Below are 19004 nucleotides of genomic sequence, written 5' to 3'. Positions count from 1 at the left end.
TAAACTTCCAGTGTCTTTACTTAGAGTCTCAAGAACAAATAACTATGCAGGTTTCCACGTGCTCTGATTAACAGCAACTCACCCCCTTCCTGAACCCTCCACCCTTTGTCTTCTATGGTCTCAGTGAGAAAAAACTCAAGTGCCGTGCTTCCCAAATGTTCTGAGATTTCAGGCATTTTACTTCAGCTCCTTGTCCTGACTGTTCTTTTCAGGCATCCTAGCCGAGTTCAGAAATGTAAACATCAAAGTTGACTGGTGGAAGTTGGAAGGGATGCATTTTCTTTCTGAGATAAGGCTGTGTTTCGACAAACAAGCTCAGAATGTTTGGAAAAGAACGATACAGCGATATAGGGCAGTGTGCTCTGTCCACAGGCGGACCCCTCTGTTCAGTTCCTGTGTCTTCATGCCTCTATGGAAAGCTGAACGTTTTTGCTTTTGAAGAGTTGGGTTGGAGGTGAGGGGAAGCCAGATGCTCCCTTGGCATAAACAATGGCAGAGTCCTGGGCAACAGTGGTTACCTGGTCTCTACCAAGTTGTGTGAATGCCCACTTCCTCTCTGGACTGGGGGCTCCCTAAAATTGCATTCTTTCTATGTGTTTTTAAGGTCTCCCCTCAACTCACATCTGAGTTGTAAAATCAAACATTGGAAAAAAAACATTCTTTGGGGACTATTTCTGTATCAAAGGAAAAGACATGGTATTTTTCTGGGAAAAATATTAATATATAGTTGGATCAAAGGCTACTGTTATGACAAAGCAGAAAGATTCCCTTGTAGGAACTGAAGCTTCAGTTTCTAGGCCAACAGAGCTAGACTAAAGGAAGAATAAATTCTGAAACACACGTAAGAAAGTCATTAGTAGTTAATTTGTACTCAGTGTATGCCTGGTAAACATCAAAGATCGTCACTGAACTTAGGTAGCCCTCACAGCAGCCCTGTAAAATGGGCTATTGTTAACTCTTTCTTGGTTAAAGACATCCACACACAGTAATGGTAGGTTGAACTCAGAGGCCACTTATAACTAGTGACAACTCGACATCTGAGGATGGAAATGAAGACAAGAAAAAATCCAGGTCATAATCATAGTAAAAATACCAAAGGCACAACAGCTCAGGTGACCTATTGAGGGCTCTGGTGTCCTGCTATGTCTGAGCTTTGGAGAACGACAGCAGTTACTCTTCAGTCTCAGTTGTTTTTGAAATTATTTCTTGCTCTGGCCTGACAAAGAATTTGATTTTGTTAACAAATTATATTTCTGTTGCATGATCTACTCATTTCACCCGTAGACAGGACCCAAGTGATTATTAATCCAAATACACGGGGATATTTGTAGGTCTCTGTTATTCCTACAGTATGAAAGGGAGATACAGTGAGGCAAAGATGGTTGCCCAAGCATTTTAAAGTAGATCTCAGGCCTGGCCTTCTGAGTCCCAGCTCAGCACTGTCCCACTGCTCACACGACCCCAGACCCCTCAGGCTATGGTGTGAGCATGAGCTGCCTTTTTCTCTTGTAGGTTTTCTCTTGGGTGGCTCTTAGAATATCCTGACCTGCTCCTGAGGAAATACTGCTTTCCTGGGTTTCTTGATCCTCACTCAGCCATGAACCAACCAGACCTAGCTGATGACCCAGATTCCAGCCCTGAGCCCCTGTGCATGGTGTGTGGCCAGAACCACTCCCCTGAGGAAAACCACTGCTACACTTACACGGAAGACGTAGACGATGACCTTGTGTGCCACATCTGCCTGCAAGCATTGCTGGATCCCCTGGACACGCCCTGTGGACACACCTACTGCACCCTGTGTCTCACCAACTTCCTAGTGGAAAAAGACTTCTGCCCTGTGGATCGCAAGCCTGTGGTTCTGCAGCACTGCAAGAAATCCAGCATCCTGGTCAACAAGCTTCTCAACAAGCTGCTGGTCACCTGTCCGTTCACAGAGCACTGCAGCGAGGTGCTGCAGCGCTGCGATCTCCAGCATCATTTCCTGACAAGGTAGGAACCCTTCCCCTTTCCCAGGGCCATCTAGTAAGATGCCCACCAGGGTGCAATAGCACTTCCATCTCCCTAGGGCCTGGCACTCTCAGTGCCCTGGCACTGCTGGCACTCTACAGGATGCCCATTGTTTCTCTTTGTGTCTGTTTCAGTAAGACACGGTCTAGGTGTTTATGGCTGTGAACTAGTGTGAGTGACTCTCACTAAGTAGGATTGTGTTGTGTGTATGCACTTACATGTTTACGGTTTTAAAAACAAGGTGGTGTGAAGTGTTAGGGTTTGCAGTTGCAGGGAGGGAGGAGTGATGAGCAAAGGGGTCAGGACCCAGCTGGTGAAACCCACAGAAGCAGCTGACCTGAGCAAAGGGGAGTTCATGGACCCCAGACTGATGGCTGAGAAACCAGCATGGGACTCATCCAGACCACCTGAATGAGGGTATCAGTGAGGAGGCCTTCGCAGTCTTTGGGACCTCGGGTAGTAGATCAGTATTTATCCCTGGTGTACGAATGGACTTTGGGAGCCCATTCCACATGGAGGGATGCTCTCTCAGCCAGGATACATGAAGGGGGCAGAGCTAGGCCCTGCCCTGGATGAAATGATAGACTCTGGGGATCCCCCATGGAGGGCCTCACCCTCCCTGGGGAGTGGAGTGGGGATTGGGTGAGGGGTTTGGAGGAGGGCTGGTGGAGGTCTGGGGAGGAGGGGATGGAGAGGGAGCTGGGATTGACATGTGAAGCAAGCTTGTTTCTAATTTAAATTTAAAAAGAAATGTTAGGGTTTGAATATCAATTATCACTACCAGGTCATGGTTTTGAATGCTTGGTTCTCGGCCAAATGGTGCTATCTGGGGATGTGGCAGGAGCTTCACAAGATGGGGCCTAGCTGGACGAAATAGCCTACTGAGGGAATATCTTTGAGGTTATGCTAGGTACCTTTCCCCCTCTCTCTTTTTCCTGGCTGTCTTCCTCATCAGATGGGCAGAAACCTCTGAAGGTGTGAGCCCAAATAAATCCTTCCATAAGCAAGTCATCTCTCTTTTTAATTAGTGTAGGATCCACATGTATTCACTTACTTATTTTTAATCTTTATTTTTATTGACATATGTTCATCATATATAGATAGTATTGGCTTTTATAATAGCAACTTGTTTCAAGTGAATCAACTACATACTTAAAAGAGAAATTCAGAAAACTACCACCCTTCATTCTGGTTTTCTATTACTGTGATAAATGCCATGACCAAAAGCAACTTGGGAAGAAAAGTTTATTTGGCTTACATATCCCAATCACTGTCCATCATTAAATGAAGCCAAGGCAGGAATTTGAGGCAGGAACTGAAGCAGAGGCCATGGGGGAGCACTGTTTACTGGCATTCTCCCTGGCTTGCTCCATTTTCTTTCTTATAGCATCCAGGAACAAGGTGACATGCCCCACAGTGGGCTGGGCCCTCCTGCATCAGCCGTTAATCAAGAAAATGTCCCACAGACTTGTTTACTGAAAATCTGATGGAAGCATTTTCTCAATTAAGGTTCTCTCATCCCAGATGACTGTAGCTGTGTCAAGCTGACATAAAATTAACCAGACCATCCTCTGAGTGACTGTTTCTGTTTTTCTTTTGGCCGAGGTACACACAATGTTGGCAGAAATGTGAGGTGCTTCTCGCTGCTGGTGACTGGCATCCCCTGCTCTCCCATGGGTTTCTCAGTTTGTCCCTTGTCACTGTTATGTGCCTGGACATTCCTGTGTGGGTGGCCTCACTGGTGGCTCTGGGACTGCTCCCCATGAGGAACCCTTCTCAGAACACTTAAGGTGCTTATTCAAGGGTGAACAATAATACCGCAATTATTTTGTAAGAGGAAAATTTACAGGCTTGTGTTTATCTTGGTTCCTGTCATAGCCAGGGCAAGAGGCAGGTGCGTGCAATTTTTTAAAGGTCACATACCTCAGGTCATGAATCTGCAGCTTTGTCTTGTGAGACTTAAGTAGATTCTCTAACATGGAAGTTTGTATCATACAAGGGCCTGAGCCCTGACATGCTTAGCGTGTGTTTACCTTGCTGGCAATGCCAGTGGATCTAAGATGCCCATCCAGATGTCTCTGAGGTAGGTTTGTAGTAAATTCTGGTTTCTGACATGGAGACCCACCTCCATAGTTTCCCAAAGGAAGGTGTCACCAAAGGAGGCGGTGAGAGGGAACCTGATGGTTAGCTTTGCTGATGATTTTGGCCAGGCGTCAGAGGCATTGTGGAGAGGAAAGTAAGCCCAAGGTCAAAGGTAAAGAAGGGCTCTGCTCTAACTGGCCAAGAGCAGGGGAGGGAATATAGGAGCAAGGGTCCAGGTAGGAATCCCTCTGCACATGTGCCAATGTCTCATTCCTGCCGCATTACCATCTTTTCATCCTTTGAGATGAATTAGTTCCCTGTTGCTGCTATAACCATGATCACACGCTTTCTGACTCCACACAGCTCAGATTTATTATTATCTCAGAGTTGTCTCAAGGGTTAGAAATTCAATATGGGTGTTGCCCGACCAACATCACGGGGTTTCTGGGCTGAATTCCTTTGGGCTGTAGGGGAGGCTCTCACAACTTGTCTTTTCAGCTTCTAGATGCTTCCTTCCTGAGGATGGCCAAGCGGTGACGGAGGGATAGCATCACTGGAATAGACTGTGACAACCTGTGGGGCTACAGGGAAAAGAACACACTTAGCTGCCCCAACAGAACTTTCATTCATCCCCTAGCCCGCACTACCCCGTGACCAGAACGCCTCAAGGAAGCTGGGGCAAAGTGTTGGCAATCACACAATTGCTAATGGTTTGCACTTAGGAAAGAGCTGTGAGGGAGGAACCCCAGATTGACAGAAATTCAGTTACCTCTTCAGGCTGTGGCTCTCTGGGGAGGAAACCCCCACCTCAAGGAAGCATGGGCCTCAACACCTGCCCTCACACCTCTTCTCCACACTATCGCTGCCTAAGTCAGTTGACACCAGCATTTCCCAAAATACACATTAGTCATCAAGTGCTTAATTTATACACAGATGCCCTCCATCACCAACCCAAGCGTTTGTTGGCAAAGACTAAGAATTTGGAACTAACCCTGGACTTGCCTTCTGATACTTCATAAGCCTTGGTCTTTAATGGTCAATAGACTACCTTTTCCTCCCCTTAGGAGGGACATTAAGAAGACCCAATAACTATTGCTTAAGGTGTCTGTTGAACTGGGAAGACTCATGTGGCCAGGAGATAAGTGTCTCTTTGCATAAGACCTCGAGGGTTGTGGCTGATGGTTGGGACCATTGTCCTGTGGATATGCTGGGGGGAGATTTTGTGAAGACGCTTTGCTCTTTCATTCTCATTTTTTTGAGGGAGGGATGAGATCTCATGAGGAATAAATTGGCCTGGACCTTTATATGTAGCTGAGGATGACTTTGAATTCTTGATCCTCCTGCCTTCATCTCCTGAGCATCGGGACCACAGACACCCATCAACACATGCTACACTTTAGTTTTGGTTTTGTTTTTTTGATTTTTTCAAGACAGGGTTTCCCTGTATAACCCTGGCTGTCCTGGAACTCACTCTGTAGACCAGGCTGGCCTCAAACTCAGAGATCCTCCTGCCCCCCTCCCAAGTGCTAGGATAAAAGGTGTGCATCACCACTGCCTGGCTACAATTTCACATTTTTGATTATTCTGTATTGTCACTTTATTCAATAGATGTACATATAAAAAGTTTTTTAACTTGACAAAACTTACTGAGCTGTGGACGTAATTCAGTTATTAGAGTGCTTGACTACCATGCGCAAAGGTATGGGTTTCATCCTCAGCACCACATAAACCAGGGGTAGTGATGCACACCTGTTACCTGTTATCCCAGATATTGAAGGTATAGACAGGAGGATCAGGAGTTCAAGGTTATTCTTAACTATATAGGGAATTCAAGGCCAGCATGGGCTACCCTGTCTCCAAGAATACATTTACGGGGGACTAACATGGGAAGCAAGCCTGTTCCTAATTTAAATATATAATAAATAGTGTAATTAAAGAAGAATACATTTATGGTATACAACATCATGTTTTAAATATTGATGCATTGTGGAGTAGACTAATGAAGGTATTTTACATACATTACTTATACCAAGTTTTTGGTGATGGAAACTCTTAAATCTACCATGTACACAATCTGTTGGTAACATCAGAGAGGGGGGCTCATGGACTTCTTCCTCTTGTGTCACTGGGTTTCACGTCTGTAACAGATGGTAGCCTTGCATCTGGGGTACAGCTGCATCACATCTGTGAACACATTCTGTGATCTCTGGGATTCTGGCCATGTACACACAGTGACCTTCAGAGCCGGAGCTGGGGGAGCTTTGGTGAAACGTGCAGGATGAACTGTGGCTGTGAGCGAGTGGCCCATTGCTGACACGCGCCTCACATTAGAGCACTCTGGGAGTGTTGGGAGCCAGGGACCCAGTGTGGAATCTGGTTGGTGCTGTTGACTTCTGCCCTCTTATATGCCTTTAGATGATGTCACATGTGTCTGCTCAGAGAGTTCCCAGCAGGGGGACCGGGCTGGTTGAGTTGGATGGCAGCCTTCCCAACCAAAGTATAACGCCAAGAGATGTCACGGGACGGCCGCAATGGGCCTGGGTGGGAAGTCTCCCTCCAATCTCCTGTCATTGTGAGTGTGAGTGGACACCAGCTTGCCACCCCCGGCTTCTGACCAAGACAAGTTAGCACCTCGTCTTCGCTGTGTGACAGTCTCTTCTGCATGTATGATATTTATCAAGGACCGTAACAGCCTAAGTTCTAGTGAAAGAGAACGATTTCTGCTTCTGAGGACAACCCCTCTGCATTGCTTACTAGGCAAGCACTCCACCCTCTGTGGCTTTAATTCTCTTGACATTTTGATTGCGGCCTTAGCCTATAGTGGCTGAGACGTCTCTCCAGCCCAGTTTCTCTTACTCTTTAAAAGTGGTAGGTAGATGATAGAACTGGCCCTCCCTACTGGCAAGGAAGAAAAAAGATCATTGTTCGGTGTTTTGAGAGAAGTGGAATGAAAACATGATTGAATTGGCTCCAGCCCCACCTGGCTGCAGGTTCTCAGGGAGGGGTGTCTTGATTAAGTCTGGCCAATGTCCTAGGAGTGCCTTCTTCACAGATCTGCCCTGGGCCCTCAGTTGACCTTGACTTCTGTCAGGGGACATTTTCTGTTACTTTCAGTACAACCCAGGCTTAGCTGGTTGTCCAAAGTTTGGGCAGGATTTCTTTGCAGGAAGCAAGAACCCCAGGCATCAGTTTTGAACCTGTAAGCATATTACTATTCAGTGTTGTTGTTGTTGTTTTTTGACTGGTCATTTCAGGTCAGCTGGACATACACAATGGCACACATTCCTACAGTGACTTTATTTGATTTGATTGGGTCTTGTTCGTTTGAGGCAGGGTCTTGCCAAGTAATTCTGGCTGTCCTGGAACTTGCTTATCTAGGCCAGGCTGACCTTGAACTCACAGAGACCTACCTGCCTCTGCTTCTCTGGTTCTGGGGTTAAAGTTGTATACCACCATACCAGGTCTTATTGTGACTTTCTAACCCTGAATCTGATTTGGTCCTCGCCTCACCTCTGCTTAGCAAAGAGAAAAGAAATAAGAAACTGAGAAATGATGGTGGGTATCTGAGGTGGCCTTGCCGGCATAAAGAGGACAGCCGGCAAAGCACTAGGGCGAGCATTAGGGTTAGGGCTGTTTACTATCAAGGAAGCTGCAGAACAATGCGTGGTTATTCCAAGTGAGGGCTTTTATCCCCAAGGGAATTATACTAATTAGGATTACATCTGGTAGGCAAGAGGACATCAAGTGGTATAGGATTAAGGGGCTGGAAGTTTTATTTTTCTCACGGAACACAAAGTCTCAGGTAACAAGGCTAGGACTAAGATGACGTCACCCTGATGCCATCAGGAATCCAGGCTTCCTTCTGTTTTTCAGTTTAGTGTCCACCCTCAGGCTTGTCACTGTGTCCCCTCAAAATGGCCATTCACCACAGTGTCGCATAGACGTTTCAGGCAGGAAGGGAGGCCAAGACTGTTACCTTTAAAGAACTTTCTGGAATGTCTCCGCCAGTGAGTTTTGCTTATACCCATTTGCAGGAGGGACCACGTGTATTACTGCCATGAACAAACCTGGGTTCCATTAGAAGAACAGATATCCGGGAGGCAGCCAGCAGCGGCTGAAATAGTGACCAAGGAACAACATGAAGGATGCCTTCATTTTTGTGTTGCAGTCTTATTTATTTAATCATTTATCACCCTGAAGGGCAAGGAGACCAATGGGTGGGCATCCTTCCTTTTTCCTAGAACACATACTGTCCCTAGCACCCTGCCATGTCCGTCCATCCACACCATTGTGAAGTCATGAAGGATACAGGATGCTACTCATGAGTTAGGGTCTGCACTCTAGGGTCTGAACTTCTAAGAATAGCTTGTCCCAGATTTAGGAAAAGATGGTAGCATATCATCTTCCTCAGTATAAAAGGGCAGGAAAGATGAGACAAGGATAAAAAAACGCTACCGCCTAGCTCAGTCACGATTACTAACAGTCATTAGTAGCCTCTCACTTACGTAGGCGTGATTTTGTTCTAACTTCATAACAATACTCTGTGTTAGATGCTGTTATTGCTGGTATTTTCTTACAGAGGAGGAAACGGAAGTTCAGAGAGGGTAAGCAGCATACCTGAGATACCCAGCGTGAGACAGAGCTGGGATTCAAATGTCAAGCTCGTCACCTCAGCACTAATGCCAAACCTGACTTCCTCTTTACTGATGCCCATTAGCTCTGACTCACTCCTGCACACCAGCCTTCCCTGCCCGAGCATTCAAGCTTGAGCCTCAACAAAGCTAGCAATGACTGTGTCAGGCTTCAGGATTGCACGTGTCTGATCTAGGCTATTTAAATTCAGTGTGCATGCAAAGCTTTGCTGCGTCCAAGCGCTCTCGGCCCTGCCTCGCCTCCGTGCCCAGCTCCGATGTCAAGCTCTCGGTCACTGTATTGCGGTTCCTCTGTCTCCGTAGACACTCCTGCGTCCCTCTTCCTCACAGGTGTGCAGTCTGTTAATCCCAAATGCAGCTCTCCTTCAGGGCCATTTCTCTTAAGACTTAGACTTTGAGTTGGCAGGTTGAATTGACTCTTCTTGAATATGGAGTCTTTGGAACATCTTGGCTGTCCAGAGCTCAGGCATGTAACCCTTATCCAACTTTAAGCTGGAAGAAGTAACGGAGTCAAGTTCCATGAGAAACCATGTATATTAACTTCATTCCTATAACTAGTACTCAGACACTGCAACTAAAGGCCAGCGCTTAGTACAGGGAGGAAAAATGGTTACTTTCTTCCTCACAGTTCAAGACCCTGTTTGCACAGCACTACTGTCCATTTGGGACTCATTATCATTTTCAAAGAAAACAGCCTGGTCTCCTGGAGACCAGCATGGCATCCCTGTGGTCTCCTGTGTCAGAAGAGCGAAGGTTAAAGTGTCACAAATTCATATTCTGAGTGTGCGTCCATGCTTAGGAGGGTGGTTCCGCTTTCCGCACCTCCTGTGAGGTGGCATCACAAAGCTGACACTCCAGGCTTAGCTCCAGCGATGCTAATTTCTGAGTGTCTCTGTGAAGCAGGCTGCAGCACGGCTTCTGATTATTCACTTATTCACACGTGGAGTTCAATATGCCATGCCCATGCCCTCTTCCAACACGGCTTTACTCACAGCCTGGCTGCTCCCAGCCAGTGATGTAAATGTACCAGCTGCTTCCCAGGAGCCAGTCCGAATCCTGCAGGAGGGGCCCATCCCTCTCCCAGGCATCAGTCTGCTGCCTTCTGCCTAAGCCCTCTTGCCAACCATGGTGGGTCTCTCCGATCTCCCACCCCCTTATTGGAGATGCCCAGAGCTAATCCTCTTACTAGCTCATGATTTATAGCGTGCCTTAATCTATAGTCTCCAAGGCGGACACATTATTATCTTCTGATTTGTGGGGACATGAGCAGATTTATTTAAAGGGACTGCACAGAGGTGGTCAGGAGGAAGGCAGCAGGCTGCTGGGAAAATGAAGGCGCTTCTGCTGCTGGTCCTGCCCTGGCTGAGTCCGGCTAACTACATTGACAATGTGGGCAACCTTCACTTCCTGTACTCGGAACTGTGAGTCCCCTCTCGGTGCCTCTGTGTGTGTGTGTGTGTGTGTGTGTGTGTGTGTGTGTAGGAGTCACTTTCCCAGCTGGTCTATTCTGTTTCCGGCAGCAATTCTGCATAAACTGCATGTGTTTAACTAAAATTCCCTGTGGCAGTTAAGGCAGCATGCTTAGTTCTCTGTGACTTACCAGAAAACACCATCTTAAAGGATATGCTGCTTCCCTAACAAGGCACCCCCCACTTCTGTGCTAAAGCTGTGTGTGTGTGTGTGTGTGTGTGTGTGTGTGTGTGTGTGTGAGTGTGTGCAGCCTTTTCTCGGTAGATATGTCTTATTTCCCTTTCCATAAATAAAGCTGAGAGAGCAATTAAAATCAGAGCTTGCACACAGAGATGTGCATCTTGTATAGGAGATTTCTAGTGACTAAAAGTCCTGTTTTTGAGATGATCAGAGCCAATACCTGAAGACAGGTGTAGTGTCAGTAAGAAGAAAAGATAACCTTATTATGCATTAGAAGTGTAAATTTTATTTTTATTTTTGATAATTTTTAAACATATGGAAATAAAGAACTTGTCATTTATGCCCATATTCCCATTATATCAATCTCAAAATTAATATTTTAGCAAGCTCCAGGCCATCCAAGACTATGTACCTATATAGCAAGACCCTGCCTCAAAAATACATACATACATAGTTATACATATACATACATAAAGATACACACACATATATATATACATACATATGTGTCTTTAAAACTGTCTTGAGTAAATGTAGCTGTAATAAAATTTCACCCTCAAATATTTTACAGTCTACTTCTAAAACATAAATATATTTTCCTACATGCCCAGTGTCTGTTTCATGAGCGGAAATGACCTAGGTCCCTAACTTGAAGTATTTTTCTGGCTCCTTTGTTGAATGGGTTGCAGGCTAGTGTGGGTGGTTTCTATCAGTCACAGGAGATATATTGCTTAGCCACCAGTATTTACAAAACTCCTCCTTGCTAACCAGACAAGAATCTACAGCAAGAATGATTTTTCTTTCAAGGACAGGATCTTTCTGTGTAGACCAGACTGGCCTGGCACTCTCATTCTCCTGCCTCAGTTTCCTGAGTGCTGGGATAACAAGTGTGCTCTACCAGCATCAGGACAGAGAACTAGGAATCTGAGTTGGGGTTCCAAGAGCGCTAGTTAGGTGGTCTTACTTCAGTCAAGACTCCTCTCGCCGATGTGTGGAAACAGTGTTGTCAAAGACAGTAGCTACTCAGGAGATGCTGGGCAGATAGACCAAGAAACTTGAAGGCACGGCACTCATGTTATAGATGCTGTGTGTCAGGAGTGCCCTGTCTCCATAACTGACATTGTAACGCTAGTGCACCTGAGATCAGAAGACTTGTGTTTGGCTTTAAATTCAATTGTGGGAGCCCCTGGGGAGATTAGGATATTTCAAAAGCCTTTCTTGGGATTGTGCGAAGTCTCCTTCCCCTCTCCCGATGGTGGCTGAGGTCAGGGTTCACTGGAATGTAGGGCCACAGCATCCTTTCCACCTACCCCACCTACCAGTATCCTTGTCAGTCATTGTGTTGGTTTTCCAAGGCTGCTGTAACAAATCTCCACAAACTGGGTACCTAGATAACTATTCTTTCCATGTTTTGGAGTCCAGATACTTGAAATACAGGTCCACATCCACCTTGACATAGTGGGGAAATCCTTCCCTGTCCTCCTCAGTGTCCACCGGCTCTAAGCATCTGTTCGCTATGGCTTTCTAACTGCGGTTTCTCTCTGTGTCTATATATGACCTTCTCTTCTGTGTCCCTTCCAATTCTGTTTATGTCTCTTTTCCTCCTCCTCCTCCTCCTCCTCTTATTTTCCTGCAGTGCTGGGTACCAAACCTAGGACCTTGAACATTAGGAAGCCACAGAGCAGCAGGCCAGTGCCTCTTCCACTTGTAAGGACATTGTCACTATGTTCAGGTACTGTTGGATAGACCAGCATGATCTTATCCTGAGACCCTTAGCCTGATTTAATCTCAGTCCTAAGGCATTTTATCTAAATAAGGTCACATTCACACACAATGCTGAGTGGAGATATCTTTGTCTTCCCTTTGGCCTACTTTAGACGCTTTAGAAGAACCCCTCCATTTAGTTAGTCTTACACAGCCTTATTGAAGGAAGGCTTTTCATTTTAGCTTAACAAGTTTCATCCTGTAAGTATATGACACAGAGGCAAAGTCTCTCCGTATTATCTGAGTGGACACAAGTGGGTCACTCTGAAGCTCTTCAGAAAGCGTGATACTATAGAGATTCTAAGAGAGCGTTTCTAAACTCACTGGTCAGAAGTTGCTAGAAGGCTCCAGTTATCGGGGAAGTGAAAATTGTCCACTTCTGGTTCCCAGAGAGCTTTGGGGTATGAGCTGAACCTTGAAGTATAGGTAGGAATTAGGTACAATGAAGGATGGAGAGAACATTTCCAAATATCAAATAGCACTAGTTATTACAATGTTAACAATTTAGTTCTGAATTTCTCAGCTAGTTTAGTGTGCTGATCAGAGGTGGCAGGAGGTAAGTAAGTGTGTGAACTTAATTAAGGGGAAGAATTTCATTTCTTCTCTAGCGCAGCCACCAGGGCCTCAGAGACAGAACCATGGGGATTCGCTACTTGCTGCCACATTCTGGTGGCTATTGTGACCTGCTCATGCCATTAGAGCAGACTGACTGAGCTGCAAGCAGGTGTGCAACACAAGTATGCTGAGGCTTTGCTTTTTAGAGCACACTCTCTGTCCATTGCAGGGAGTTCTCAACAGGGCTACTCAGCTTGGTGACTGGAAGAACCCAACCATGAATTAATGCTACAGCTTAGCCCTGTGACTTCTCAGGAAGCCATGAATACCATCTCTCTTTCATCTAGATAAATAGTTTTGATTTGTGAGTGGAGTTGCTTTTGATTTGTGAGTGGAGAGAGATGTTACACTCTAGTCCCTGGTCTCTCTGAGGTAGTCATCTACATGGACATGGCCGGTTCCCACCAGAGTTGTGTACTGGAGAAGTTGAGTGGTCCTAAAATTGCAACTTGGATTATTTGGGGCTGTGGAGGGCCAAGGCCTTGTGGGGAAACTGCCAAGAACAGCAGGAGGGGTGGGAGTGCTATGTGCATCCTTCTTGCAAACTGGGTCCAGTCCACAAGTCCAGGGCACAGGGACACAGATCACCCACCAAGTGTCTTAGGACCAAGGACACTGAGGGGCACCACCTCCCCAGAACTTTCTCAAAGCAGTCTGCCAAGCTCACCTCTGACGAATCCCACTGACTTTCTGCACCAGAGACATTTGCAGCCAGTCTACTACTGTTGGTCACTCTGGGCTTGGAAACGAGAAGTGGGCTTGCCTTAGCTGTGTCTGTCACTCGCTAGGTGGTCTAGCTTTCCCTTTTCTGGGTCAAGGTCTTACAGTTGTAATCACAGTGTTTCTTTTTCCTCCCTTGTTGACTGCAGCTGTTGGTCTGTGGACTGTAGAAAGCAGGAGTGGGGGTGGGGACTCTTCTATGGATCTCATGTGAACAGAGATTCACATAAGTGTGTCTGGATCACTGCATTTGGATTCTTGTAGGAGGAAGAGAAGGGACAAGAGGAGTGGCTTTGGCATCCACCTCTTCCTCATTGTCACTGTGTTAGTGACGTCCACACTAACTGGTTCAGCTTTATGGATTTGCCAGCAAATGTTGTCTAACCCAACTCACAAAGAATTTGTTTTTCAATGATTTTGAAAGGAAAAAGAAGTCTCTGGGTTGTTCTTGCTATACATTTTGAGCAGGTGAGGTCAATTTTTGCTAGGACCTGAAAGGAAGGAGATAGAGTTGACAGATAAAATGGGCTGAGGAGGAGAAGTCCTATCCCAACAAAGGTGAAGATCACTTTCAAGACTTGTTTGGGTTCATGAATATCTTTTTTTAATACATTTTTATTTAAATTAGAAACTTTCTTGTTTTACATATCAATTCCAGTTCCTTCTCCTGCCCATCCTCCCATGTCCCCCACCAAACCCCTATCCCACCCCCCATCCACTCCCCAGGGAGGGTGATGCCTCCCATGGGGGATCTTCAAAGCCTATCGAATCATTTGGGGCAGGGCCTAGGCCCGCCCCTGTGTATCTAGCCTGAGAGAGTATCCCTCCACGGGGAATGGGTTCTCATGAATATCTTCAAAGCATTTCAGTGAATGTCCTCAAAGTGGTTCAGCTGGGGGAGGGTGGAAACCAAGGCCTCACACATTAGGCAAGTGCTCTCCCACCGTACCACGTGACCAGCCTTCGGTACATGCTTTCACCGTTTCCCTTAAGTTTTAGACTTGTGTATTTAGAATGAAATGGAAGCTGTGTGTCCCTGATCCATTTGTACTAAGCTTGCTGAATGCTTCTTTGTAATGATTCTTTGATGTTCACAGAGCATGGAGACCTTGTTCCATGATTTTTTTCTTCCTCCTTGATAATCCGCAAGTTCTCCTCTGGCAGCAGTGCAACAATTCTGTTTCCCATCTCTTCACTGGTATAAAATGCTCTTCTTAAAAAACCTCTACTCCATCCAAACCCAGCAGTTTCAAGACTCAACTCAAGGGTTGGCCAGTTATGTTTATCTTTCTAGTTGCATGACTATGTCAGGCAAAGTTAGGATTTCTTTAATAGTCCTATTGGTTCAGGTTTAGTTCATTTCCTTTCATCTTCATTTTAACTTGCTACAGTGGAAAATTTTGGACAACAAAAGAAGAGAGGAGAATAAATAACTTCTGGGTCTCTTACATCTGTCAATAGCGGTTATCAATCCATGGTCATGTTTCTTTCATCTGCATGCCCTTGAATTGTTTGGATGCAAATCTTAGAAATGCTTATTATTTTTAATTTGTAAATATCTCAGCATTTCTTCACTAAAAGGCTTTAGTTTGGCTTTTTTGGTTTTTGTTGCTGGTTTTATTTTTTTAAGAAAGGATATCACTATATAACCAGGTTGGCTTTGAACTTGTGGTCCTCCTGCCTCAACCACCTGAACTCTTGTGTTGTGGCCATGTGCTGTCCTGAAATCCACTTTGTAGACCAGGCTGGCCTTGAACTCAGAGATCCACCTGCCCCTGCCTCTCAAGTCCTGGGATTACAGGTGAAAAAGTTAAATTCTTAAGAAATGTGACCACCACACTAACATCACAAGACAAGTAGCTAATTCCTTAACATCAAATAACCAATCAGTTTCAGTTCTCTCTACCATTTCATTATTTTCCTTATGACAGTCTGGTTGCAACTTGTTATCATATTTAATTGTCTTCCTCCTCCTTCTCATTCTTATTGGTAGAAAGTGTCGTTAAAGTGAATTTGGAAAAACATAGATTTGACAAAGTCCAAACGCCAGACTAACATAGATTGTAATTTACTATCCAAGTAGAAGAAATGTTAAGACCCAAAGCATTGTGTGTTATACTTTCCATGAATTTATTTGGTATTTTTTCTGAGTTCAGTTTTTTGGAGGGACCTTAAAGAGCACAAAGAGGGAAATACCTTTCCCCAGAATAGTAGTATCCCAATTTTTAGATCATGGGCTTATATCAATAAACAATATATTCATATGCCTGTCATGTAGAGTTATTTCTATACAGAGCTATGTATAGCTCCATGGATATATGCATGTATTTCCATGTATGTTACCATATATCCATATTTATATAAGTAGTAATATATATCATTTGTACATAGTTTATATGTATTGCCATACTATATGTATCCATAAATTTTGCACATGTTTACTAAAGCAATATATACATGATAGAACATGCACAAAACCATTTTAAAAGGCAAAGAAGTTGCTAGAGTTTCAGTGCAGCTTCCCCTCACTCTGCTCCCAGTTCCGTGCACTTTGGCGACTGCTGCTTGAGAAATAAGCTCTCTGGACTCCTTGGCATAAGAACACAACATTCTCAAAGTTAACAGAGGACAATTTCTCCCTGACAATCTGGGGTGGGTCTTGGAAGGAATGGGCAGGAAATGGCCCGATTTTGCAGGCCAAATAAAACTTCAGGCCAGAGCAGCAGACATCCTTTTTCTTAGTCATCGTCCCCTTTTGTAGCAAGGAAAGGGACTGTCCTTCTCAGTGACCTCTCTCCCCTGGAGTCTTCCATGGCCCACACTGCTTCTGTGACATCCAGAGTGGCTCATCAGGAGCCAGGTGTGCTGGGACTGAAACGTGTTTAACAAAGAGAGTCTTAAGACTGGTAAGCCTGGCTAGAGTTCTTTGAAGGATTCACGTGCACCAGGAACCCTGGGTCATGCTCAGTCCCATAGTATTCCTGCTTCAGTGTAAGTAACTTTCCTCTTGACTCTGGGTTTCTTGTTCTCTTGCATCCCTTCAGCAAAGCAGGCTTGGTGGTCCCTTCAAGCCCGTTTCTCTTGTTTCACTTTTGCACGCTCTCCTGAGACCCTGGGCATCCTTCCCAAGCCTCTCCCTTCACTAAGTCATTCTACCCAAAACAATGAGAAAGGAAGAATCCAGGACTTCATGACAGGAGCCCTCTTGTCACCTTGACACTATAAGAGGTCTTCATGAGAAGAGGGCAGTGGCATGGCCTGGTGAGTGGCTACCAGGCCTACTCTGGAGTCAGGCTGGCCTGCCCAATTACAAAGGGCAATTTTGGGGCAAGTTACTCAGCCCTGCTGAGTTTTCCTCAAACAAAAAGGAGGGTAACAACACCTACCTCACAGGTTCCTGTGAGTGCTGAATAAAGTATGAAATATTTAACACAATGCCTGGTATAGAGGGAGCCTTTATGTTGTGGATTTTGCTAGTAATGATGAGAATATACAACCCCTAAATCATTTTATTACTTCTGAAACAGACTGCATACGAAGAAGTGTGGCCCTGCTTTTCTTGGTGATGTGTAAAACTGTACAACATTTCTCAATAGACAGAGTCTTTGCTTTGATGAACTTTGGAACACAGCTTTGTCCCCAGTGAGCATGGGTAACCAGATCAGAGGAGAGGGGTTGGTGGCATGCCCCCCCTTTCACTGCTTCACTGGAGAGGCAAGTGACTTCTGGAGCTGAGATGGGGTGACTGTCGTCTTGGAGTGAAGTCTTGGGAGAGGCCTGAGCTGTTTGTCAGACAAGAGCCACCAATGGGTCCTGGACCACACCTGCTCCCTTCTTCCTTAGGAGTCACTCCTCAGCTATTCAACTCCCTCCTTGACACCACAGCACCTACTTCCTCTTCCCTACCCATCTCCCCCTTCCTCAATTAGAAGATGAGGACTCAGCCCAGCACATTCCTTGGCTGTTGGAGTCAGATGACACCTGTGGCCTGGCACTGTAGCTATTTAGAGCCTCAGGAGATCTTGAAGGTAATCCAACAACTTGTTTTATAAATGGGGAAACTGAGGCATCATAGTTTACCCAAATGACTCAGTCCTCTCAGTTACAGGCTAAGTGACCTTGAATAAGTCATGACGTTTGCTATGTACAATATATTCATTATTGTAAGACATGCCCTCAAGAGCAATAAAACTAGTGGTTAGCAGTTTTGGCTAACAGCATTTAGGTGACTTGGTACCATAGCTGTGATACCTGTGACGTTGCACATCACCTGTGAGGAATTGAGTGCCCTCTGATGGAGTCTGACCTCCTGCGCATGCTCAGAAAATGGAATCATGGAACTTCCCTGTTCAATTTTGTACAAATGTAACCTGGGTCCATTTGATGGTAATAAAGCTATAGAATTGAATTCAGCATTCTAAGATCTCTATAGGATTCTAAGGATTTCATATATAAATGTCTGCAGCAAACTGCAAGCTGCAATTCATCCTTCAAAATGTGGCCTCTTTGGTGGTGTAGCCACTGCTGCTGAGGTATCCATATTCCTGAAAAAAATACTCATCCATCATCCTGATGAAACCCACTAGGTCACACACACACACACAGGCATACACACTGAGAGACACAGACACACATACATACACGTAGACACACACAGGGACACACAGACAAAGACACATACACAATCATGAAAGAATTGGACTACTTTGGAAGAGAAAAGAGACTAGCAAGACTGAGAGGGTAACAAATGAGGGTGGTGATTATGATTAAATTATATTATGAAAATGTCCTAGTGGAACCCATTTTCTAAACATAATTACTACATGCTAATAAAAAGCATTTTGCAAAAGCAAAGAAGAAAATGTGGCCTCTGAAGGAACTTAGACCTGAGTTCAAACATTGACTGGGCACTTAATAGCTACGTGACCTTCAGCAGATTACTGGGCCTCCGGTCTCTTAATGATAATGCATGCCTCCTGGGGTCAAGACTCAGATACAGTGTACGGGAAGCACTGGGCATCTGCAGCCTGTAAGTGTGCTACAAATATCAGTGGCCTCGGCTGACCTTTGCAGCAAATGCAGAGAATTCTGTCTTCAGCACCAAAGCACTGAGATGGAGTAAGGTTTAGGAAGCATCTGCAGGCAACCCTGCAGGGACCAGAGCAGTGGTTTCATTTTTTTTTCACTGTTCCTTCCATTGTTGCCATGACAATAACATTGCTGGCACATGTCTTCAAGTTACCCCTGGCCTGTTAATTCACACCAGTTCAAGCCAGGTTGAAAGATGAAGGGAAGATTTTGAAGGAGGGGTTTCTAGATTAAGATTTTCTGGGTAGAGTATTTGGGTAGTTTCTTTGTCCTGTTAAAGTGGAGCTTTTTATAGCTTGAAGTATCAGGGACAGGGACATAGCTCCATGCTGACATTTGTGCACTCAGGTCAAGCCAGGCCCTTGATTTTACAGTGAGAAGAAATTTCAGGATTAGGCATTAGTGAAACAGAGTTGAAGTTTGCTA

The 19004-nt window shown here is 45.2% G+C and overlaps 1 protein-coding gene across 3 annotated transcripts in view; it reads left to right on the top strand.

Annotated features, from left to right (window-relative positions):
* Positions 1–19004, top strand: part of Lnx1 (ligand of numb-protein X 1) — a 107379-nt gene that overhangs the window by 15799 nt on the left and 72576 nt on the right. For 2 of the 3 annotated variants that reach the window (XM_040747208.1, XM_040747209.1), the window contains exon 2: positions 1513–1989. In XM_040747208.1, coding sequence (XP_040603142.1) covers positions 1598–1989 — 392 coding nt within the window. In that variant the 5' untranslated portion in view covers positions 1513–1597. Of the gene's footprint in view, positions 1–1512; positions 1990–9806; positions 10163–19004 lie in introns of those variants that run through there. The other variant, XM_040747210.1, reaches the window with a different exon arrangement.

This window comes from Mesocricetus auratus, unplaced genomic scaffold (assembly GCF_017639785.1).
Source record: "Mesocricetus auratus isolate SY011 unplaced genomic scaffold, BCM_Maur_2.0 Super-Scaffold_100006, whole genome shotgun sequence".
NCBI lineage: Eukaryota > Metazoa > Chordata > Mammalia > Rodentia > Cricetidae > Mesocricetus > Mesocricetus auratus.
The sequence above is the reverse complement of the archived record's forward strand: the minus strand, read 5'-3'. Positions and strand labels throughout refer to the sequence as shown.